The following is a 24,357-nucleotide window of genomic DNA, read 5'->3' on the forward strand; positions in this document are numbered from 1 at the left end:
AATTAATATTTTGGAAAATGGAATCAGAAAAAAAAATTTGCAGTCTGAAAACAACTAATCAGCAAAATGGCAATACGATATTACCAACAGATTGCTGTAGTGATGCGTCCTTGCTTTGTTAAAAGAATTTTGTGCAATTTTATGAAATTTCACATTTTACACAGTTTAAACATATCATCAATATTTTTTAAATCTTAATGGTATTATTTTATTCGAAATGATTTCCAAATTTATGAAAATAATGTTTTAGTTTGTATATTTATATATTATGTAGTTTATAACAAAAGAGAATGCCTTCTATTTAAAATTTTATGGTAATATAGGGCTAAGGACAATTTAATTAATACCTTAAAAACATAAATTTTAATCTGTATATGGAATTAAAAACTGTTGTTAACTCTTTGTAAGTTTGGCTATATGAATTAGTTTATGATTTTCCAATAACTGTTCATTAATAAATTTCTTATCACACTGTTCGCATATGAATTTGGCTGTTTTATAATGTTTTTTTAGTTTGTGTGTACTCAGCATTGAGGCGCTGCGGTAACGATTTTTACAGAGATCACATGCAAATGGTAAGTCATCATCATCAACTTTATTGTGTACTTTACGTTTATGTGTGTCCATTTGATTGGTTGTGTAAAATATTTTTTCACATTCATCGCATGGAATACTCCTTTGTTGAGTGTGGCGCAACTCGTGACTTAAATGTGCAGCTTTATGCGTAAAAACTTTTCTGCAAAATTGACAACTGAATTTGTTACGTTGTTCATGTGTGTTAAGATGTCGTGTCAAAGTAGTAACAGCGCGAAAAAGACGTCCACATATATCGCATTGGTGCGGCTTTTTTCCAGTGTGAATATTTAAATGTGTGTCTAGCTGATAACGTCGCCGAAATGTTCGACCGCAATACATGCAAACATTAGGTTTATTGCGTGGCTTATACGGTCGCTTTTCATGATTTTTTAATAAAGTTGGAGCATAAGGTTTATTCCAATCTATATCTTCATTACATTCAGCTAATTTCGAAGAATCTATAGAAGCAACATTATCTAGGCTGTCTTCATTATGTGCACTTATCATTTGTAAACAGTCATCATCAAAGGAAAGCAAATCGCACTGTGTGTTATAATTTATTTTACTTTTTTGCTCTACCGGGCTGATCAGTGTTGTTTCTAATTTTAACTGTAAATATTATTTATATCATTTTAAATTAAAAAGGTATAAGAGTATAGGAATCATACACCATTAAACCTATATATTAATTTCAATTGTGTAAGTTATTTTTAATGTATGATTCCTTAAAAACTTACATACATCGCTATTTGCTTCATTTTCTTCGCTATCATTATTTAATACTTCATTGTTGTCATATTTTATGCAATTATTAACTTCCAAAGTAGCTTCAAGAAAAGAATCCAATTCAGTTTCTAAAAAATTATTAGAATCTTTTTCAACAATCTGTTCCTCTAACTCCAGCGGATCATTTGGATTTATTTTTGTGTTATTTTCATCGTTATTATTATTTGGTTTAGAGGCCGGCTCATTTGTGTTTTTAAAAGTTTTTATAAATTCTGTTAAATGTTGTTCCCGAAAATGCTCCAAGAACTCGATATAATTTAAAGTGCTAAGATCACATAATATACACAATATTTTGAAACTACTTTTTTGGTAATGAATTTCTGCACATTTGCTTTTAATATAACCACAACAACAACTTCTCTGAATACTTTTCATCATATTTAAATAATTTATTTGCTTAGAATCTTGAAAATTTCTCAATAGTTTTTTTAACCAAAACTAAAATGTAAACAAATGGCTGCCACCTTTTATTATTTCTAATATTTAAGTGCATATTAAATGCATTTATATATATATTAATATAATTGTATTGAACAATATGTTCAGTTTAATGTAATACTTTATTTACAATAATCAAATAATTTATTCAATTGTAGTTTAGAACATTTCTTAACCATTTTTTTAACCAAAATTGATATGTAATCATATATTATTTAAGATATTAAAGTTTATGATATGCATTATATATTAACAAAATAATATTGATATATTATATCATTTATATATATATAAATATATTATAATTATATTACTTATTCAATTAATAAAAACAAAGATTTCAAACAAATCTTTTTCTCAGTGCATTTCTTAACCATTTTTTTAACCAAAATTGATATGTAATCATATATTATTTAAGATATTAAAGTTTATGATATGCATTATATATTAACAAAATAATATTGATATATTATATCATTTATATATATATAAATATATTATAATTATATTACTTATTCAATTAATAAAAACAAAGATTTCAAACAAATCTTTTTCTCAGTGCATTTGTTTACAGCTCTCCTGTTGTTTGTTTACATTTTATATATAAAAGATATGACAAATATTTCAAATTTTGATAATTTCCCTTGAGGAAATTTTTTTTAAGTGTTGCATTTGATATTTTTAGTCTAATATTTCTTACTTTGTATATAAGTAAGTTAAAAAGCACGGAAGATCTTTGTATGGTTAACGAAATAAGTAGTGAAAGCATACTATAATATAATGTAATTAAAATTTTGTCGTTTTTATTAGCATGACCTGATTTATGCATAAGAAATAGCTTGTTTATTTTCATTTTACAAATAAACATATAAACGTATGAATAAACATATGACACAGTGACACATATTTCAAATTTTGGTAATTTCCTTATGGGAAATTTATTTTTGAGGTTTGCATTTGACATTTTTGGCCTTAAATGTGTTGATTTATTTATAAAAAGCTCATCTATATGAAAGATTATTAGGTTTGATTATCTTTATTAGTGGCATTAATGAGCACAACTGCTTATATGAGACAGTGTGAATGTACTAAACATAGATTTGAACATAAGTTGTTAATTTTAATACCGTGGCAACGCTCGTTTGTAAAATTTGTTGTTTAAAAAATAAATGCATTTTTTAATCGAAAATTTAAATAAACAAATGTTACATGGTTAAAATCACTCTTCAATAAAAAATAACAATGTTAAGTTTACTACAAAATAACTTTGTATCTTTTCACAGCGCTGCCAATATAAAATGTGGGGAAATATTTTGTCAAAGCTCAACAGATTTTACACTCATTTGTAATTTCTGTGAAATAAAAAGTTTTAACTTTGACGACTTTGTAATTCATATGAAAAATATACATTTCGATGAAGACTTAATAAAAACCCATGATATAGCAAAAGTTGAATCAGCAGTTGTTAATCTAGAGGCAGTCACTGAAAATGAACCTAGTAGTGAAGAAGAATATGAGGAAGAAATTAAATCTGGCATAATTAATTGGAAAATAAGTAAGGAGGAGATTACTGCCAATGACCATAATGAAAATAATTCATGGCCAGTTACAGACTGTAGTACAGAAACTGAAGAAGAATATATCCCAAAGGTATTTCAATTACAAAAGTATACAATTATCAAAAACTTATCATAACTTTATTTCAAGAAAAAGAAAAATAAACCAAAAACGCATAAATGTGAAAAATGTGAGAAAACATATAAAAATATAACACAAATGCGCATACATATTAAACGTGAACATGGCCCCGAGGATGATGAAAGTGCTGAAACTGTTATAAATGTCAAATGCGAAGAATGCGATCAAACATTTGCTACACGAAAAAAGCTAGAGGAGCACATGGGCAAAAAACATATCGTATTTAAATGTAGCCACTGTGATAAAGAGTTCAAATATCGACATCTATTAAATAGACATGAAATCGTACACAGTGGAGTAAAAAATTTTGTTTGTGATTTTGAGAATTGTAAAAAGCGTTTCTTTACCAAGCGTCATTTAACAAGTCACAAGCATTTACACACGGATATGAAAAATTTCATATGCGACAAGTGCGGTTACGGTTGTAGAAATAAGGAAACACTTGTTATACATTACCGTACGCATACTGGAGAAAAGCCCTACACATGCAATATATGCCAAAAAGGATTTGCCTCCTCTTCACTAGTAAGCGAACATAAAGCATCACACGCGACTGACCGGCCGCATATATGTGATGTGTGTGGGGCGACATTTTCACGACCGAAAGCATTATATCATCATAAGTATTTACATTTAGGAATTAAAAAGTTTGTTTGTAAAATATGTGGGAAGGCTTACGCACAGGCTGCTGGACTTGCTGCTCATATGAGAAAACATAGAGAAAGTTGGATACAATAACTTCTATTCATAAAATTTAAATAGAATTTTATTTAATAGAGTAAAATTATTTTTTTGGAATGTATATAAAAAATATGTATATAAAATATACAATTTATATAATTCTTAGTTTGTTAAATCTTTTTAAGCATTGTCAATCACATTGTGTTGATAAATATTGTGTTTTTTTTTGTATTATTATAATAAAATAGAACAATTATTCGCATATCTATACATTTGTGTATATATAATCGATAAACTGCATTAACATATTGCATCAAAGTGAGAACTACATTGTAAATAGATATACTTTACTATCTCATAGTTCTTAAGTAATGTGTTTCAGTTGGTTGTTCCATTTAAAATTAAGAAAAAAATGTTATTAAAAATCAAATATTATTATGACAAAACTATTTTTGTACATATTTTTTCTTAAACTAGTAATTTGCAACAAAATTCTTATTTTTAATTGATTAAATTTTTGGGAATTATATCAATGTTTGTTTAATTTAAAAGACCAAAAGAACAATAACAAACACGCACGATATGAATTACAGAATCTGAATTTGTCTATTTGTATGTCCAAATCTCTAGTTATCTGCTAACTAGAACTTTCTCGCTGTCATGGCTCCATAACCACACACTAGAATTATCGTCCCATGTCCACGGTGTATTGCCTAATGACTATATCCGGAGGCTAGTTACCGGAGAAACCCCAAAACAATTGACTCCAAATTGTATTTCATTTTATTTTGGACTCATTTTTTATTTTCTGTTTTTCTCATTCATTTTAATAATGTTCTAATTTTTATTTATTTATTTTTTATTTACAACTTTATCCTGTATTATTCACAAAATTAAAAAACATTCCGTATACAATATTATTAATATTATAAATTCAAATGGCTTAAATGATATACATACACATAAAATGAATTCAATAATTATTATTACTTAAGCTCGTGTTACATTATTTGATTTTTTTATAGTTTTTGTCTATGTTATGAGAAGATTTATTTATACATAGTCTGGCAAAAACATTAAAATAAATAATAAATAAAGTGAAAAGTTTATTGCTAAGCCAGTCAGCAATTAATTCTGTGTTGATAATAAATAAATAAACAAAGGATCATGTGACAAATAATAAAAAAGTGACAAAGAGAAAGTCATAAATACAAACTATGGCTCGTGAGAAGTGAACTAGAAAAGTATGTGTCCACATTAATTTTCAACCAGTTACGTTTTGAAGAAAAAAAAAATTAACAGAATACATTTTTGTTATTTAATATTATAACCTAATCTAAATATTATATTCAAATTATATTAATTTTTTTGTAGTTGTTTTAATGTATATTCGCATATTAAATTCAACATTTTACTTTCAAGCTCCACTTTCAAATATGCGTCCGTGATACCAACTAGTTTGGATTTAATATATTCAGCAAACGCTTCAACATCCGCAGGGTACGAATTTTGTTTTGCTTCCGTGACCTTCTGCAATATCGACACAGTGGGATCCAATAAGTTACTCGCTGACATTGAAGAGTTATCAATAGGTGTTAAAGGTGAGCGGGATGCAAATTGAGGCGACAAAGCAACTTCACTTTCATTCTCTGGCTTAAAAGAACAAGTGTTGTTGCGACGAACTTTAGGAGTAGATGAACACTATTTAAATATATTATATTAAAAAAAAACCATAAAACCTAAAAGTGAGTTTACCAAACTGTCCCTTGTTTTCCTGCAAGATATAAATGGTGTCAAAAAGCTCAATAGATTGAACCAATAAGCTTGAGGTTCGTAATGGTCATCTGCATCCATACCGCTTTTGTTATTTGGTTTTTTCATTTTTAACAATTCTCTGGAATATTGTCCACGTAAGTAACACATTTTCTTTTTAATTTCCCCTATTTCAACGCCAGGATATTTCTCCTGCAATGCATCGTGAATTTTTTCTAAAGCATCATATCGTGCGTGTTTGTTATTGTTCAATGGATCTTTTGAATTAAACAAACATGGATATAATTCCCAATACTTTATTAAGGCAATTACAGATTCCTTTGTCCATTCCATAGCCCGTATGATTTGATAATTTCATTCAAATAACAAATTTCAGTTAAAATAAAAGTCACAGAATTTCAACGTAAAAATTTGAATGTGCGTAGTCGTTGTTTGTTAAACGGTTTTATAGAACAAAATAAATACATCACAAAATACAATCTGACTTTGCCAGAAGAAAAGCAAATAAGTTGTTAATATTATTTCACAATAGTTTATGACACTAAATTTTGACAAGTCACACGGCATGTCATTTAGTGTACCAACAGTTTTTTAATTTATTGCTATGTAAGAATATTATATATTAACTATTGTTGTTTATAAAAAAATATGTGTGAATCAATATTATTATTTATGCATATTTTTTATATATTGAAAGTAACAAAATATGATTTACATAATATATTACATTATGGTGAATTGAAGCCTAATATACGTGTATTCAAAAATATAATATAAAAATGAATTTTTTATAAAAAAAGATTATTTATTAACAATTATTATTATTTGACTTTATTTTTTTAAAGGTATTATTATAAATTTTATAAATTAATTTTTTACCATTTTCACCAAATTTTTTTTAATTTAATTTAGTTTCTCTAAACTTAAATACTACAAGGCAAATTATTAATTTTTTATTCAGTTGTATCATAAATTCTTTGAACCATAAGTAGCTTCTTGCTTTTTGCAAAACCTAAATATTTTATTTTAGACTAAAACTATCTTGAGTCAATATTTTGAGAAGGAGTAAATGAACTACTCCATCCTATCATATTTGTTTAATCTACTGATTAATAAAGTGAAATTCATTACGTTTACGCGAGTCCTAAAATCACTTTTAAAACTGATTTTAAAATTAGTTTTTAGAGGTAGGCCTAAAGGTAGATTACACATCGGTCCCTATTCACCACGATATTTGCTAAAATAAGAACACTTTTTGAGAAATTTCGTTGTTTTTTTTTTGGAATTTTGACAATAAAAATCCGTTACGAAAAAATGCGTCAAAGTAGCAATTAAGTGCAAAAATACCACATTAATAAAAATTTACTTACTAAGGACGTGTGCGAGTTAGGCTAAGTTGATGCCTAACCGGATGACCGGTTTATTATTACTGTATTTTTATATTGGCTTGGCTGTGGTGCAAGCTATCGTGTAACAGGAGCTTCGTTTGGAATTTCGAGATATACTGTGCGGGATATTGTTTACAAGTGCTTGAAAGGGTTCCTTTCATTAAAGTCATCGGTTATTAAATATCCAGCTGAAAGTGAGTGTGAAAGCATTTCTACAAAATTTAACCAACGAGCCAGTACTACAATTTTCAATCGTGCATTAGGTGCCATAGATGGAACACATATACCAATAGCTGTGCCTATACGACTTCGTGATCAATACATGAACCGAAAGTCATTTACATCAATCAATTTACAAGCTGTATGTTCCAGTAATAAGGAATTTTTATCTATTTGTGTTGGTTTCCCAGGATCGGTGCACGATGAGCGGGTTCTACAATGCAGTGAATTATTTAATTTGCAAAATTTTCCTCCACCAGGCTACTACCTGCTAGGCGATAGTGGATACTGTTGTCGGACTAGTCCAATAGCAATTCCACTCCATATAAAAGATTGCAGCCGTTAACAGCAAGACAAAAGAAATTTAACGAGCTTCATAGTAAGGCTCGTACTGTTATTGAATGTACATTTGGTGCATTGAAAATATGTTGGCGCTCAATTTTTGATAAAGTTCTTAGGTTAAATCTTGAACACTGTGTTCAAACAATAGCTGTAGCATGCATAATGCATAATATATGCCTGAATGATGGACTTGATCTGATTGAAGTAAATAACATCGTGGAGGATTGTCATTATGAAGGAGTTGCTACTGAGAATGAAAATATTGATGCAATTTCTATGCGTGATGAAATTGCAAACAACATTCATATGTAATTGAGTTATAAATTTTAATAAAAAAAACCTATTTTATTAAATGCTTTGTAAATTAAATTATTTTATATATATATATATTTATATACATGTATATATATATATATATATATGTATTAAAGATATTTTAAATACACTTATTTTTTTAGTTAGAAAAATTTATTTAAAATTAATTACTTAAAGCTATCTTAAAATTAATTAAAGCTATTTATAATATTTATTAAAACTACTTAAAAGGTATCTTATAATTAATTAAAGCTACTTATAATAATTATTAAAACTACTTAAAAGATATCTTACAACTAATAGGGCCCTTACTCAGAATCGGACGATTGGAATTCGATTTGTGTGGCAGCCGAAATATAGTAGGTAATGGCCCGTGCTGCCTTCCTTATCGCCTTGTCCGTCTTTATTGAGGAGGCTATAAAATTTCGCATCGTTAGCCCCCTGCTGGATGAACGCGAATTTCGGCGGGATGAAGACGCCTGTGAAGTAGTGTGTGATGATGCGGTATGCTGCGATGAAGCCAAAGGTGATGCGGATTCAGTTTCAATCCTTGGACTCCCTTTACTGTTAATTACAACAGGTGGATTGAAATTTTGGCGCTGACTGCAATACTCATGAAGTTGGCCATAAAACGGCCAATTTATTGCATTGTCAGCGCCTTCGCCGCCTCTACCTGTCGGTGGATTTCTGAGACGCTAAAAAATAAAGTATTATTATTATATTGTTATATTCAAAACAAATTCATTTACCTTGTATTTCCCCAATAAATTGAACCACCGTTTTTTAAGGGTGGTCCAATCATCATTGCATCCACATCGCTCACCAACGAGCCTGTAAAATAAAAATTTATTTTTTAATATATATTTAATGGCAACATAGGAAACAATCTAAAAATTTCGTAAATTAATAAAGTTGATTTATTTCAGAAAAACAGGACTTATTAACATTAAATTATGTTGGTATTATTGTTAATGTATTAATAATTTGAATAACTTACTCCCAATATTCCCTAATATTTGTTCGCTTCTGAACAAACACGTCTTCCAGCCCTATGCGGGCCTGAATGAACGCCTCCACCATTGCGTTATCCCCTATAATTAAGAAATACGTTTATACATGTAAAATATAAGTAAAATTAATAAAATAAATACTTACATTTTCTATTGTAAACGCGCTTTCTAGACATTTCTAAAAATTTTACACACAATTTTATTTTTTGCGGGCGCTCGGTACTACCAACTAGCGTCAGAAAGCAACTAATCGGGCTGACTGGCGGAGGCTACTCGAGGCGGCCAAGGACGACACACGTCTGTAATGGCCAACTAAACTAAACTAAATTACGATATTTTAAGCTGCAAAATTTAAGCAGAATTCCAAAATTTTGAATATTTTGAATACAAACAAAATTTTGCAAACGTCAAAAATTAGCAAAACAAGATTGCCAAGTCATTGAAAAGAAATTGACTTTGTTTTTTGGAATCAGCCACTATAATAAAATTTTATCAAAGAAATGTTTATAATATTAAATAAAAGTAATTAAAATTTTAGAAAATACAAATATTTACAGAATTTATTGCAAATGTTCATTAAATAATGAAAAATATATGCTAAAAGTAATCATTTTTCGGTTAAAAGTTTTCTAATAGCGATTATTAATTTTTTCAATACAAATAACACAAAACATTTTAATAAAATTATTTTTTATTGTCATCTTCTATATTCTTATATTTATTTGAATTCAATTATGAAAATATTATCTTATGAAAATACTAAAATGGCAACCCTGACGATTTAGTCTCGACTTAGCCACCTCGAAAATATGCTAAGTATCGACACATTACTACATTATCGACACAACTTAGAATTTCCCTCATTTAGAACGCAACTTAGCCTAACTCGCACACGAACTTTTCCTATATATAAATACAGTATATATATGTAAAACATGATAAAAGAGAACTTATCTTTTAACATATACTATACCATTTTTTCACTTTGTCAAAACACTTTTATGACTAATTAAATGTACTTACATACATATATCAATAATAATTAAGCAGTATTGATTTTAGTTTATCTATTCTTTATTTATATTTGATTTATAAAGCAAATATTAAAATTTATATATAAATTGATGTAAAACTGATAAAAAAAATCTTGTCTATATTTACTCATTAAAATTAAATTTATATATACAGCGGATTCGCCAATGACAATAATTTATACTATTTCTTCTAATGACTACATGCTAATATGCATCCACAAATATAGTAAATATTGTTGTTATTAGCTCCTCTGATTTTAATATATGACAATTCGGATAAGGTGAATAAATAAGAGATATTTTTTTGCGATATTACATAAAGAGGCACAATTATTCAAAATTTCCTCTCAATTTGTTCTCTTTATCGTTTTTTGGTATTACTTTTTTATTTTTTAAAACTGCAAATGTATATACAGTATTTCTGTATTAGTATATATATATAGTAATTCTGAAATTAATAAACAAAAATAAAAAAACATGTTTTCTATATAATGTAATACTTTTTTTTAAAAATTCACAAAAACAAAAAAGTGAACTAACAACTATTCTAAAAAAACAGAATAATTTGTATAAGTAATAAAATTCGTTTCTTTAAAATTTTATATACATTCAATAATTTAACAATAATTTGAAAACATATATGACATACATCACGCTACGTGTAAAAAAATCTCTCGATAATTAAATATTTTTCGAAGTTGATTGCTGAGTCAGAAATTCGAAAAATCGAATAAAAATCGAATCGTTTTTGTGCCTTCTTTAGATTTCCGGCATTTAGGTGTCAATACTTCGGCAACATGTATTGTGGAAAAGCGGTGTTGAGTTTGTTAATAATAATTAATATTGTTTTCCTGGCTAAAAGCCACATCATCAATCAAAATGTTGATAGAAATATAGATTTATCTACACAATTGGTTAAGGAAAGCATTAAAATTACAGCAGAAGACTCAGACAACAAGCCAATAAAGGAGTATATCTTTTCTCTGTCCGAAAATGATAGTAAGAAATTGGCTTTTATATCAGCAACGCTAAGCTTAAAAAAATACTTAGATATAAAGCAAAGAAAGGGCGCAACTGATAAAAACGAATATGTTATAACATTCCAAACACCTGCACCGACACAAGTATTTCACATTGAATTGGTATTCACAAATAATGTCATTCCGCATCCCGAACAAATAAAACAATCTGATAAACAATTAGTGAGATATACAGGAAATTTGTATTATTTCTCCAATTATAAAACTAAAACACAAAAAACATCAATAAAGTTGAGCACGTCGAATATTATTTCCTATACACAAGTCAAGCCGTACAATGTAGTATCAAACAAAGTGAAATACGGTCCATATGAAAATATTGACGGTAAGCGTTTTGTTAAGAAATATGTAAATAATTGCTTAAATGAAATCTATTCAAATCATAAACTATTGTATTTCACTTTTTTTTTGTTTTAGAACAAACAAATGTGCCTTTAGTCTTGCACTATGAAAACAATTCGCCATTTATGACAATTAAATATTTGGAAAGAACTATCGAAGTTTCACATTGGGGTAATATTGCTGTAAAAGAAAGTATTGCCTTGGAACATTCTGGGGCAAAATTAAAAGGTTCCTTTTCCAGATATGAATATCAAAAAGATGGCAGTTCAGGCGTATCTTCAGTGAAATCATATAAAACATATTTGCCGGCTTCATCTACAAGAGTTTCCTATAGAGACAGTAATGGAAATATATCTACGTCTAATATGAGAGTTATGCGCGACTCCGTTGAGTTGGAGTTAAGGCCAAGATATCCATTATTTGGCGGTTGGAAAACACATTATGTATTGGGCTACAATGTTCCAACCTTTGAATATTTATATAAAAATAATGACAACTATATGCTGCAGATGCGTGTCATCGATCATATATTCGAGAGTATGGTTATTGAAGATGCTGTTGTGAAAATTATTTTACCCGAAGGTACTTCTAACTTTGAACTAATAACACCGTACACAGTAACTAGAAACAAAAACGAATTGGTGCACACTTATCTTGACACCGTTGGGCGACCAGTTATAACTTTCTCCAAGAAAAATTTAGTAGAAAATCATATAGCTGATTTTAAATTAAAATATAAGTTTTCCACAATTTCCTTGCTGCAGGAGCCATTGCTTGTAATAGTGTTTATTTATGCTATATTCTTATTTACTATAATTTGTTTAAGATTGAACTTCTCCATAACAACACACAGTCACAAAGATTAGTTAAAAGTACAATACAATAGAAGATTTTAGAAAGTTAAAATATTAAAATATTAAATTGAGAAAGCATAGAACTGTGTTGTATGTATTTTATTACTAAATACAATTTTTTAATTGTAAAAAAGAAAAACCGTTCACAAAAATAAATAATGCATTTCCTAATAAATTTTACCATAAAAAAATGTTTTGAAATAAGAGATCAAAATAAATAGACTACAAATTTATTTACTAATTATTTTCTATCATATTATTTTATTTATTTTTTTCGTATTGAATTATTAAGAAGCACATAATTTTTTAAAGGCTTTTAAATTTCACATGATTTAATAAAATGCAATAGTAAAAAATACATATATTTTTGTAAAAATAGATATTTGAAGTATTAATTTTAAATTATTTATTTTAATAACATTATTGTTTTAATTGTTAAACTTTATTTACAATTCATTAAAATAGATATATTAAAGAAATAGTGCTGAAATTGTTCGATTTAGTGGAAGTGCACACTAATTCAGAATTCCACTCCTTTCTCGAATCAAGTCTAATATATATTCTATAAAATCATCTGAATAACTTATTATCAGAATATAACAGAGCTCTTATTACAGCGGATCATCTAAATGGTCACTTACAGTATGGAGTAAAAGTGCTTTAGATAATAACCCGTGTTTGATCAAGCAAAGAAAAAAAAGAAGAATATAAAAACATTCAGCAAATGTGATCAGTTATTGTTTAATAGAAACACTTACAACCATCGGTACAGCTGTATATAATGCTATAAAGTGGGGCTATTGCATCAAAAACTTAAGATCTATTATGTCCATATAATGTGGTACGCTATTAGCATTTTTATGGCATTGCCGGAAAAGGCAACAAAACTCTGTAAAGTAGGTTCTGTACTACGTTTTATTGACGCAACAGGGCTAAGAGACCTTTATTGACCTAAGATCCCACAGGGGGCATAATAGACCCGACGGTCGTAGTGCTACGTCACCTAACAATAATAATAATAATATTTTTATAGTACCTATTTATATTATTTTGTAGCTATAACTAAAGTCTTAATACTAACTCCAGCACGCTCAAGTCCTTGAAAAAAATTATATATAATCACTATATCTGATATATATTTATTTACTGATTTGAATATTTTAAAAATCTTCATGTTTCTTTAAAAAACGAATGTAACGTTAGCTGTTTGATTTTTTTTTGCTCTTTTAGAAATTTTTTATATGGTTGCATAGCTTCATTAACTTTTTTGACAACATCAAAGCTATGCTGGGGAAGTGAATCTGCATTTTGAAGGTAACTGAGTACATCATCAATTTTATCAAAACAGTTCTTTAGCATTTGCGATGTGAGTTTAAAACTATTATCTGATATGGTTGCCTCCTCCTCAAATAAGTTTTCTAAATCATGTAGCTGCAGTAGTTCCTCATTCGTGAGCGGCCCGCTGTCATTTGTTGAAAATTAGATGACGCCATCTTAAGTGTAATCTGCAGAACCAGCTTCTATTGCTTTTTTAACATCATTTACATTGATATCAACTTCAGGCACAGGATTTTTGACTACGCATTCCGGCCATAAACGCTGCCAAAATTTATTAAGAGATGACATTTGTATTTCCTTCCATGATTGATCTATGTTTTCTATGACATCTTTAATGTTGTAGTTTTTCCAGCAAGCTTTTTGGCATCTTTGATTATCAGTTGCTTGTTTGAGCATATGAAAATTTTTTGCATATAATGCGCTTTAAAAGTAAATATGGCACCTTGATCCATAGACTGGAGTAAAGTCGAGATATTTTTTGACAAAAACTCCACTTTAATGTTTTTAGAGAAATCACAAATGCTTATTAGATGTGAGGGCGCGTTGTCTAAAAGGAGCAGTGCTTTATTAGATAAATTTTTTCTTCTTTAAATATGTTTTAACTGCTGGACAGAAATATGTTTAAAACCATTCTTCAAACAAAATTTTAGTCATCCAACCTTTTTTATTTGCTCTCCATATAACCGGTAACATTGCTTTGTTTACATTTTCTAAGGTTCGTGGAGTTTCTGACACGTAAATTAGGAACGGTTTTAGTTTAAAATCCCCAGATGCATTGCAAACGAACAATAAGGTTAGACGTTCTTTTGAAACTTTATATCGTCGCATTTCTTTGTCTCTTAACAAATATGTTGTATCTGGCATACATTTCCAATATAAACCCGTTTCATCTGCATTAAAAACTTGTTCAGGTGAATATCCACCGTCGTTTAAAATTTGTTTAATTATGGGCAGATATTCTTCTGCAGCCTCCACAACACAACTGAACGCTTCACCTTAAAGTTTTACGTTATGAAAATTATAACGTTTTTAAAATTTTTCAAATCAGCCCTTACTGGCATTATCATTTTCTTTACTTTTTATAGTTTCGAAGAGACTTTTTGCTTTCTCTTGAATAATCCTCTGGCTCATTGGCAGCTAACGATGTGTATTGTCCATTATAACGGACCTGTTACGCGTATTGCCTAATTTTAAAATATTTTCACTTTAGAATTAACTTTATTATAATATATACGACGAATATACCTATCATTTCTTTGGAGTTGATAGTCTATATATAGTTTATATAGTTATAGTCTGCATTAATTTTTTTATGCTTTCCTCATTGTTCCGCACAGTTTGAATAGTAGATTTTGCTAAGTCCATAGCAGAAGAAACCTGTGAAATTGTTTCTCTTGCATTCAAACGACGTATAACTTCTAATTTAATATCTAAGGAGATAGCTTTACGTGATTTCTTTAATAAAACTTTATTTGCTGGAGGAGCCATCCTGATATAGTTTTGTTTTCAATTTGATTGTTCTCAAATTGCATGAGATAAGAGTGTAAACAAATATCTTTTTGATATGTCTTTTGTCTGCACATTAACTACCTACTCAGAACCATTCATATATACTGGAGCTGTCCAAAGCACATTCACGGGCCTCATGCGCTCCACGCCTATTATTTCTGAAACCTGTGACATGTTACCAATCTACCACAAATACGTTAATTTTTCTTTAGTATATTTTGGTAAAATTGTATTACTTTATTTTTATGGTATCTAAAATTAATAAATTAAAATAAATTAATTAATAAAACTAAATGTAACATTATCGCCGTATTTCTATTTTTCTCAAAAAAACATCATAACGTATGTATACAAATCATTGTAGATTGGAGGTTCTACAACCCTCCAATCTATACAATGATTTGTGTTGGTTTGGAATCGCACCTCGTCTGGACGGCCCTGATATATATACATAAGCAAAATAATAACATAAGTTGATTTTTCCATACAAAATTCAGTTTTAAAGAAATTAAGGAAAATGGTCTTAATTTGGTTAAAACGAAGGCTGAAATAAATTTTAAGCAAAAGATAAAGTTGAGATAATGAAAAAGAGACATTTTTTTTTAAATAAATGTCAATAACAGTTGATTTTAATAAAACCGGGAAATATTTTGAAAGTAGTGTAAATTTTAAAATTTGAATATAGAGAAAAAACTGTAACTGATATTAATTTAAAATAGAGTGAAAAATAATAATTCACGTACCTGAAATCCACTAATGTTAATAAAACTACTGCCATCTTTAATAGCTATAATAATCAACATTTAAATTTCGTAGATACAAATGGTGTTTAAAGCATGTAATTTTTAATATTCGATTTATAAACAAAAAATATATGATTTTCTTGATTTGGAGCAGTATGAACACTTTCCAATTTAACTTAATTTAACATTTCAACGAATTTTAGGATATATGACTGCCTGAACATAGTATAACTCCACATCTATAACCTAAGGAAATATTTTAAAGAAGTTGGTAGCACTTTTTATCTGTTTGGTTTTGAACAAAGATAATAGCTGAAAACAGCTGTTTAACAATTTGTTTGTTTTTGTTTACAAACTTTACAATGCTTGCTTTAATAGATTCTACAAAATATTTGCATAATTACCAAAACAAAAAATGTGCGGAAGTTTTTTGGCAAAATGAAACTTTTAGTATTGTTTGCAATTGTTGTGAAATGAAAACATTTGATTTCGATGATTTTCTACTGCACTTTAGAAACTTGCATTTACAAAATGACTTGCCCGATGAATTAGAAAAAGCACAACAAAACTTTGAAGTAAATGATCTCAAATATAAACTAAAATATGACAATAGTACAATACATAGTGATAATATAAATACTGATGACTTTAATCTTAGTAAATACGATAGCCGCACAGATGAAGACGACAGTGAGTTTGAAAACTATTCCTCATCGTACAATGATGAAGACCATATACCCAAAGTATGTAATTATAAATACTTAAATTTGTCTATTTGAATAATATATATATTAAATTGCACAGATCATGACAGCATCAGCAAAACAGACACAGTGCTCCCAGTTAACATGTGATTATTGCAACAAAACGTACAAATTAAAAACTACATTAAAAAAACACATTAAAAATTGTCATGACGATTCCAATTTGTACAAATGTTCGCAATGCAACGAAAAATTCCAGCAAGAGCGGGCACTCAATAAGCATTTACGAACAAAACATACTGGTTTTCCATGTGATAAATGTGATAAAGTTTATAAATCTCGCGCGGGACTTCATGTGCACAAATACAACCACAGCGATGTGCGCAAATTTGCTTGTGATGTGGAGAACTGTAGCAAATCATATTTCAGTCCAAAACTTTTACAAGCTCATAAACGTATTGTACATAGAGCAGATTATTATTTTGTTTGTGAAACTTGTGGTTATAGGACTAAGAAAAAAAATTATTTAGTCGTGCACGTACGATCACATACTGGAGAGAAACCATTTATTTGTACAGAATGCAATAAAGGTTTTGCTTCGCAGGCGTTACTTACTGAGCATAAACCCATACATTCTTCAGAGAGACCACATAAATGTCAAGAATGTGGTGCAACATTTGTAACTTCAAAATCATTATATCATCACAAGCATTTGCATTTAGGAATTAAAAAATATGTTTGTAAGGTGTGCGGAAAAGCTTATGCGCAAGCAGCTGGCTTATCAGGACATATGCGACAACATAAAATAGATCCATTTAAATAGCGGGTAACAGCAGCATAGCTATTTTCTACCAACTAGCCTCATGTAAAGAATTTATTAGTTAGTATAAATATAGATAGTGTTAGGCGAGGTATAACCTTTGTTGTTTTCTATTATTCTAAATATTATTCTAGTGTATTCTAAATATAAACAAGTATTATACATGTAGTTTTATATAAAATTAAGGTTTATGGTTTCAGAATAATGTAAAATGAATGAATAAATAAAATATTATTGTGTTTTCTTAATGGTTACAATATTATCAATATTATTTGATACCTTAATAATGATAATAGTCCGAATAAATTTCTACAGTACCCTGTCGTTTCGTATTGTAAGTGAAAATACTAAGTATTACATTAAACATATATTGTAATAAATTTTTTTTAAATATATTTAACATTTAAATATCTAGATATTTAATTGAAAATGTATGAGTTATAGAAGACTATAAAAAATCTATATATACTATTAATAAATTTGGAACAACTAACTACATTACTCCCGCTTCACATTTCTTCACTTAAAACTACTAATTTCCTCTAATTTCCCAAATTTTTTCTAATTGCATCGAACTCTCTATGGTTACCGCGTATCTATATACTAAAAATACCTTAGCTTGAAGAACAGAACACTGATCTACAGCCAGATAATTAGACCAGCACTACTTTATGTGTGTGTTACGTATAGTAAAACTGCCAATTCTACAATCCAGAAGCTACAAGTCGCTCAAATTCAGGCTCTCTGAAGACTCTTCAAGGTACCATGGTACATCTGCACGAATGACATGCTAAGAGATCTTAGACCTTAGATACGAAAGCTGACAGGCTGCTCTACTTAGCATTATCTAATCTCAGAGTAATCACTAAACGCACGGGGCGACACGCAGATCTTAGATCAGTCATTAAATAATCACAATGCTTACGAGGAACACACAAATTAGTCAGTGAGATTGGTGGGACTCTGCAGAAACCCCCCAGCCATCAAAGAATAAAAGTGCCCAGAACCACTAACTCGGGAAAGGCTTAACATAATAATCATTTTTAAACAAGTCATATTCAGATCTTTTCCTTATTGCTTTGCACTTACTACGCTTAGGGTATATCCGTGTACTAAACGTTCATTTATTACACATAAATTAGTTATTTCCTGATTTTTTCTTTAATAGATATTGTACATATACAATAAATATACAATAAATATACAATAAATATTATATCTTCGATAATATTTAATTGTTCTTCTTAATCTAACTGATCTAATCCTATGAATCCATAAAACTGTCCCATCTTTTTCTTTTTTTGGTTATACTTTTTATTTATATAATAAATGTATAATTTACACGGTTTAATGAAAGTGAAGACATTTATAACATTATGATTTAGTCCTTTATCCCAGCAAAATGGGTTTGTCTGAGTTGACAAAAAAAGAGTATGCTTTCGAGGAGAGAAAACTTCTACTTATTTTATTTATGACTGTAGAGCTTTAATTTCGGCTAGGCGTAGAATACTGTTTCGAAAACTCCAATCCTCGTTTGTAATTAAGAAGTACACAGCCACTTATATTCTGACCTTCACTTGAAAGGCTACATATAGCGTCTTCTCTTCAATTATGATCAGCATAAGATTTTCATCTAAGGCTTGGCTAGGAATACTGAATCGAAAATTTTAATTCTTCTTGGTTATTAAGAAGTATTCAAACACAAACAATATAATTGTTATTAGAAAGACTACATATAGCCTCCTCTGTTCAATTACGATCAGTTACTTTCATCGAAAACTTTAATTCTCGTTTGTTATTAAGAAGTATGCAATCTCAAACAATATGAACTCCATTCGAAAGGCTACATTAAGCCAGTTCTGTTCAATTACGATCAGTTACCAGCATAAAATTCTCATCTGTATTATATACATAGTGCGCGGTACCACTAAGAGTCCAGAACTCTTTTATAATGTGATATGTTGTATTTTATTCTATACTAAGAGAGGCGTCGGTGATAAGAAAACGAACATATATATATATATATATATATATAATAAATCCATCTGGTCATATCTGTCTTTATCTTTTGAAATTACTTTTCTCTGCAAATATCTTTCGTTCGGATTTTGCAATTATTCATTCACGAAATTACTTGCTCCATTCAAAGAAGAGAAATTAATTCGTAAATTTATTTAAATTGCTTTGATAAATTTCTTTGGCAATTCAAAGCATTCAAAATTTGCTTGGCGTGGATTGCACTCTGGCGCTTTTATGCACAATTGTATTTTATATTTAGCTTTGACAACTATTAATTGTTTTAGTTTAATTAATTAGATGCTATAATTATATTTAGCATAGTCTCTTTGCATGATTTAAAACAAACAGGCTATGCTGAGACCAATAAAAATCAGCAGCACCACAGTTAATTGGTTTCGATCAAATTGGTACGATAAATTATGAGTTCTATTTCCTAATGTTTTGCAACATCCATGGCTACTGAGCGGGAGGAGGTAAGAGTGTTAAGTACAAAAGTTTTAATTTAATTTTACTGATTATTTCACATAAGGAGAGTTTCCCTTTCGCTGATACTTATGATTGTTTAATTTGCAAGAAACGTTTCAAGAAATTGTGCACCTACGAAACTCATATGAGGAAGTATCATACCGGAGTGAATACCTATAAGTGTGAGCTGTGCAATAAGTTGTTAGCAAACAGAGCAACATTAACGAGCCATATCAGACATTGTCATAGTGTAACGGATGATCATTTCAATCTTGTTACTGATAACAACTGTAGTGATTTGAAAAGTGCACGAATTGCTAAGAAAAAAGGCGCACATAGAGTGGCTAATAAATTGTTATGTGAGGTTTGTGGCTATCAGACGTGCATCAGTTGTAATTTTACGGTACATAAACGTATACATAACAGTGAAGTACAGAAGTATGGCTGCGAACGTTGTGACAAACGCTTTACAACAATCCATCAATTGACTGAACACAAGCGAGTCCATTCCAACACAAGAGTGCGCAATCATAAGTGCGAAATTTGTGGTGCAGCTTTTTTATGCTCCCGTACCTTATACCATCACAAACCTCTACATCTGGAGAACAAGAAATATAGTTGCACCGTGTGTAATAAATATTTTGCACAAGCTGCGGGTTTGGCAGGACATATGAGAAGGCATCGTGTGAAATAAGTATACCGATTATTATTAGTGTTTTATAAAACACTTAATGAAAATATTTAGTAATCAAAACAAAATTAATTTCATACATAATATTTAATATAATTTTTGCAATATCTTAAATTTATTTATTCAAGTTTTCTTCTAACATTTATTTTTAAGCAGTATTTTTAAAATTAATTCGAAAATAAAATATATATAAATTCTTTAGTTAATAACCACATAAGCATATTTCAATTTAATAGGCAATATTCATACAATTCAATAATATTTAATGACTAAACTAATAAAATATATTTACTTTAATGGCACAAAAAATATATGGCAACAAATCAAATTACACATTATAACAATAATACTTTTTTTCTAATATATAATCTTATAAACATTTAACATCACATCAATTCATAATTGATAATTTGATTTAAGCCCAAACACGTATAGTGTAGTCCCAACTGCCAGTAGAAAGTGCTGTGCCATCAGGTGATACCTGTACACATGACACTTTGTTCTCATGTCCATATAGCAAGCATACTCTCTCCGATTTAAGCGTGTCCCATAAGTTAACTGTGTAATCATTATATCCAGCAAACAACAATCGTCCACTCACTGAGAAGTCAACCGAGTTAACTCCGAAAATGATGCTTTCTTTAGAAAATACAGCAACTTCACGATCAGCACGTATATCAAATAAGCGACAGCTGCTATCATCAGATCCAGTTGCAATGGCATCACCGCATGGATGAAACTTAACGCTATTTACATCAGATTGATGTCCCTCAAATGATTGTACTACATGTCCTGAACGCATATCCCATATAAATGCCATACGATCACAACTACCGGATACAAATGTGTTACCGGTCTCATTAGGAGCCAAATCAATAGCCATCACATCACCCGAATGACCATGAAAGCTTTGTAAAAGTTGTCCAGACTCAACGTCCCAAAGTGCACAAGTAGAATCACCACTTCCAGTTAAAATTTGTTGATCTGAATTTGGATATATGCAACAAGACATGTAACTGGTATGTGTGCCAACGGTACGTTTTTTGGCTGCCATCTCTTCATCATTAGTAATAGGATATACAGTTACTTTATTATCTAAACCACCGCAAGCAACATAATTTCCTGAAGGCGCATATGCACATGCCATTATCCATGTTGTAGGCATTGTAACCGCGTGTTCTTTATTAGTAGTAAATGCATCCCAAATTATTAGGCGGCCATCTTGTGAAGATGATACAATATGCCGTTTGTCAGGGCTCCAATCAGTGCAAAGCACCTTATTTTGATGTCCTTTAAGCACTTTGCGTGGCTTGATATTTACGAAAGCAATTTGTTCCAAGCGTTCAGCTATGCTAGACATGCTAACATCATTTAATTTCTGGCGCTCTTCCTCCAATTTAGTTTTCAAGTTTTCAGCTTCTTTTAATAAAGCTGTCATCTTTTCGTTAGCATTTGTATTCGAAGCAACTTCCGACATTTTGGTGTTAATTTTTGTTTTATAATATATTTATTTATTTATAAAATATTAATTTTTTTAATAAACAGTTTTCTAGCACACCAAAAATAAAAAATGTGTACATGCAAATCAATATTTAAAAAAGAATCCAATTTGGGGTAGATAACATCCAATTTTTGTGCTGCCAAGCATATTCACATTAGTAAAAGCTTGGCCGCACTAATGTTGCTTAGTGGGGCTTTGTAAAAGTTCGTTATTATGCGCATTTAAATGATTATTTTAAAATGGTATTTATGGGTATTAAAATAAAAGAATTAAATTGATTTGAATAAGTCTGCATTAAATTCTTTATACTGTTAATTTTATTTTATAAAATTAAATGAAAATTAATACTGTTTCTCTTTTGTAAATAATATTGTTTAAAAACATATGCCTATTTGTATTCAGATTGAATATGGTATTAAAAGCAAGTAAGAAGGCTTTTGTAAAGTAGATCTGTTATTTGCTCTTACTGTGGTAATTTGAATATGGTATTAAAAGCAAGTAAGAAAGCTTTTGTAAAGTATATCTATTCTATATTCTTACTGCCGTAATAAAATTACGCGAATGAACCGGACAAGTAACTGCTTTCGTTTAAGAACATATGACTAATCTGTTTCCAGATTGAATATGGTACTAAAGGCAAATGAGAAGAGATTTGTAAAGTGGATCTGTTATTTGCTCTTACTGCGGTAATGAAATTACGCAATTAAACTGAATAAGTAACTGCTTTCCTTTAAGAACAAATGACTAATCTGTATCCTGATTGAATATGAAAGGAAGTGAAAAAAGATTTGTAAAGTGGATCTGTTCTTTGCTCTTACTCTTAAGAATATATGTGTAATCTGTATCCAAATTGAATATAGTATTAAAAGCAAGTGAGAAGAAATTTGTAAAGTGGATCAGTTCTTTGCTTTTACCGCGGCAATAGAAATAGGCGACAAAACTGGATAAGTTGTTAGTAAATATATGTTTAAATTCCGTTAGAGAAAGCTGAATAAAGAATAAATCAGAATAATAGACTTTACAAGAAGTTATTGATCTAATAGATTTATATGCTTAAAAAACATAAATAGAATAGTGACACCGAAAGAGAGAAGAACCGAAAGAAGTCAGCAAAACCCAAATGAATGTATATAAGCATTCTAATTCTATGAATGTAAATTCAGTTGCTTAATTATCCCGACCTGATGAAGAAGTCAAAATACTTTGAAGCTTTAGCAACTTTAAATAACCAAGAACTATATACACAAAAATAAATATAAAAATAATATAAACAGTTGTTTATTTTTAAATTTTTCATTAATAGTCTTTAAACAAAAAAAAAAGAAAGTAAAATTTTTATTTTTTTCACTACACTATATGCCAGTTGACTTGGTTCTTGACGTATGAGGTTTTGACACTGTATATCTTTTTAATGACTAAACTAAGAAGAAAAGCAGTACATATCAAACAATGTATATATTAATGCTAAATATAATAATTAACAAGAAGTATACGCGTTAGATAACTCTTCCTAACTTGATACATTCCAGTTCAGCTTCCTTCTTCACATAATAGACAGTCAATCAATACACACTTTTATATAACATGAACAAAAATAGTTTAGAAACAACAGTTAGGTTTCAGGAGCGGCTAGATCTACTTCCCGGAGCCACTCGTCAATTTCTATGACCAAGTGTCGGTCATCATGTCCAAAAATGACCATACCAACAGGTGTCCACAGATTAGTAATGGTAATCGTTTAAGATCATATGTCTAATCTGTATCCAGAATAAACAATAGCAACTAGAATATCGAATACACGGCATTTCGAATTTCAACGAACTGCCATCGCATGACGCTTGTTGACTATCTCCATGCTGAAACTAAAATGCTTGTTGTAAAAGACCATAAAGAACTGCTGTCCAAGTAATACCAGTTTGCGTGCCAAACAGATAGAAATCTCAATAGTGTCATGTGCATTCTATGATCCCTCTTTTTTTTCATAGATATATCGACACATTTAGCAACGTATCTATCATCAATGAGATCGAATATAAATACGGACATAGAGCACTCCACACAGATGCCAAGT

General features: G+C 29.4%; 7 protein-coding genes across 7 annotated transcripts; 4 read left to right on the forward strand and 3 right to left on the reverse strand.

The window, feature by feature from the left end:
* Positions 1–245: 245 nt before the first annotated feature.
* LOC119669780 (zinc finger protein 1 homolog) lies at positions 246–1,746 on the reverse strand. Its single transcript, XM_038079799.1, has 2 exons — positions 1,318–1,746; positions 246–1,185 (listed from the first exon to the last, which is right to left on the reverse strand). Exons 1-2 carry the CDS (start codon positions 1,738–1,740, stop codon positions 394–396), a joined length of 1,215 nt encoding a protein of 404 aa, XP_037935727.1. The 5' UTR covers positions 1,741–1,746; the 3' UTR covers positions 246–393.
* Positions 1,747–2,999: 1,253 nt separating this feature from the next.
* Positions 3,000–4,281, forward strand: LOC119669781 (zinc finger protein 93-like). The gene is made up of 2 exons (XM_038079801.1): positions 3,000–3,450; positions 3,508–4,281. The coding sequence occupies exons 1-2, from the start codon at positions 3,043–3,045 to the stop codon at positions 4,234–4,236; spliced, it is 1,137 nt and encodes a 378-aa protein (XP_037935729.1). The 5' UTR covers positions 3,000–3,042; the 3' UTR covers positions 4,237–4,281.
* Positions 4,282–8,492: 4,211 nt separating this feature from the next.
* Positions 8,493–9,463, reverse strand: LOC119669790. The gene is made up of 4 exons (XM_038079809.1): positions 9,372–9,463; positions 9,214–9,307; positions 8,966–9,047; positions 8,493–8,911 (listed from the first exon to the last, which is right to left on the reverse strand). Exons 1-4 carry the CDS (start codon positions 9,400–9,402, stop codon positions 8,525–8,527), a joined length of 594 nt encoding a protein of 197 aa, XP_037935737.1. The 5' UTR covers positions 9,403–9,463; the 3' UTR covers positions 8,493–8,524.
* Positions 9,464–11,004: 1,541 nt separating this feature from the next.
* Positions 11,005–12,831, forward strand: LOC119669777 (dolichyl-diphosphooligosaccharide--protein glycosyltransferase subunit 1). The gene is made up of 2 exons (XM_038079795.1): positions 11,005–11,625; positions 11,718–12,831. Exons 1-2 carry the CDS (start codon positions 11,058–11,060, stop codon positions 12,506–12,508), a joined length of 1,359 nt encoding a protein of 452 aa, XP_037935723.1. The 5' UTR covers positions 11,005–11,057; the 3' UTR covers positions 12,509–12,831.
* Positions 12,832–16,425: 3,594 nt separating this feature from the next.
* LOC119669783 (zinc finger protein 664-like) lies at positions 16,426–17,826 on the forward strand. Its single transcript, XM_038079803.1, has 2 exons — positions 16,426–16,829; positions 16,891–17,826. The coding sequence occupies exons 1-2, from the start codon at positions 16,449–16,451 to the stop codon at positions 17,611–17,613; spliced, it is 1,104 nt and encodes a 367-aa protein (XP_037935731.1). The 5' UTR covers positions 16,426–16,448; the 3' UTR covers positions 17,614–17,826.
* Positions 17,827–20,030: 2,204 nt separating this feature from the next.
* LOC119669789 (zinc finger protein 626-like) lies at positions 20,031–20,841 on the forward strand. The gene is made up of 2 exons (XM_038079808.1): positions 20,031–20,102; positions 20,159–20,841. Exons 1-2 carry the CDS (start codon positions 20,082–20,084, stop codon positions 20,786–20,788), a joined length of 651 nt encoding a protein of 216 aa, XP_037935736.1. The 5' UTR covers positions 20,031–20,081; the 3' UTR covers positions 20,789–20,841.
* A 253-nt stretch (positions 20,842–21,094) lies between these two features.
* Positions 21,095–22,331, reverse strand: LOC119669786 (guanine nucleotide-binding protein subunit beta-5-like). Its single transcript, XM_038079805.1, has one exon. The coding sequence runs from the start codon at positions 22,260–22,262 to the stop codon at positions 21,201–21,203; it is 1,062 nt and encodes a 353-aa protein (XP_037935733.1). The 5' UTR covers positions 22,263–22,331; the 3' UTR covers positions 21,095–21,200.
* Between the last annotated feature and the right edge of the window lie 2,026 nt (positions 22,332–24,357).

This window comes from Teleopsis dalmanni, chromosome 1, assembly GCF_002237135.1.
Source record: "Teleopsis dalmanni isolate 2A chromosome 1, ASM223713v2, whole genome shotgun sequence".
Classification (NCBI taxonomy): Eukaryota; Metazoa; Arthropoda; class Insecta; order Diptera; family Diopsidae; genus Teleopsis; species Teleopsis dalmanni.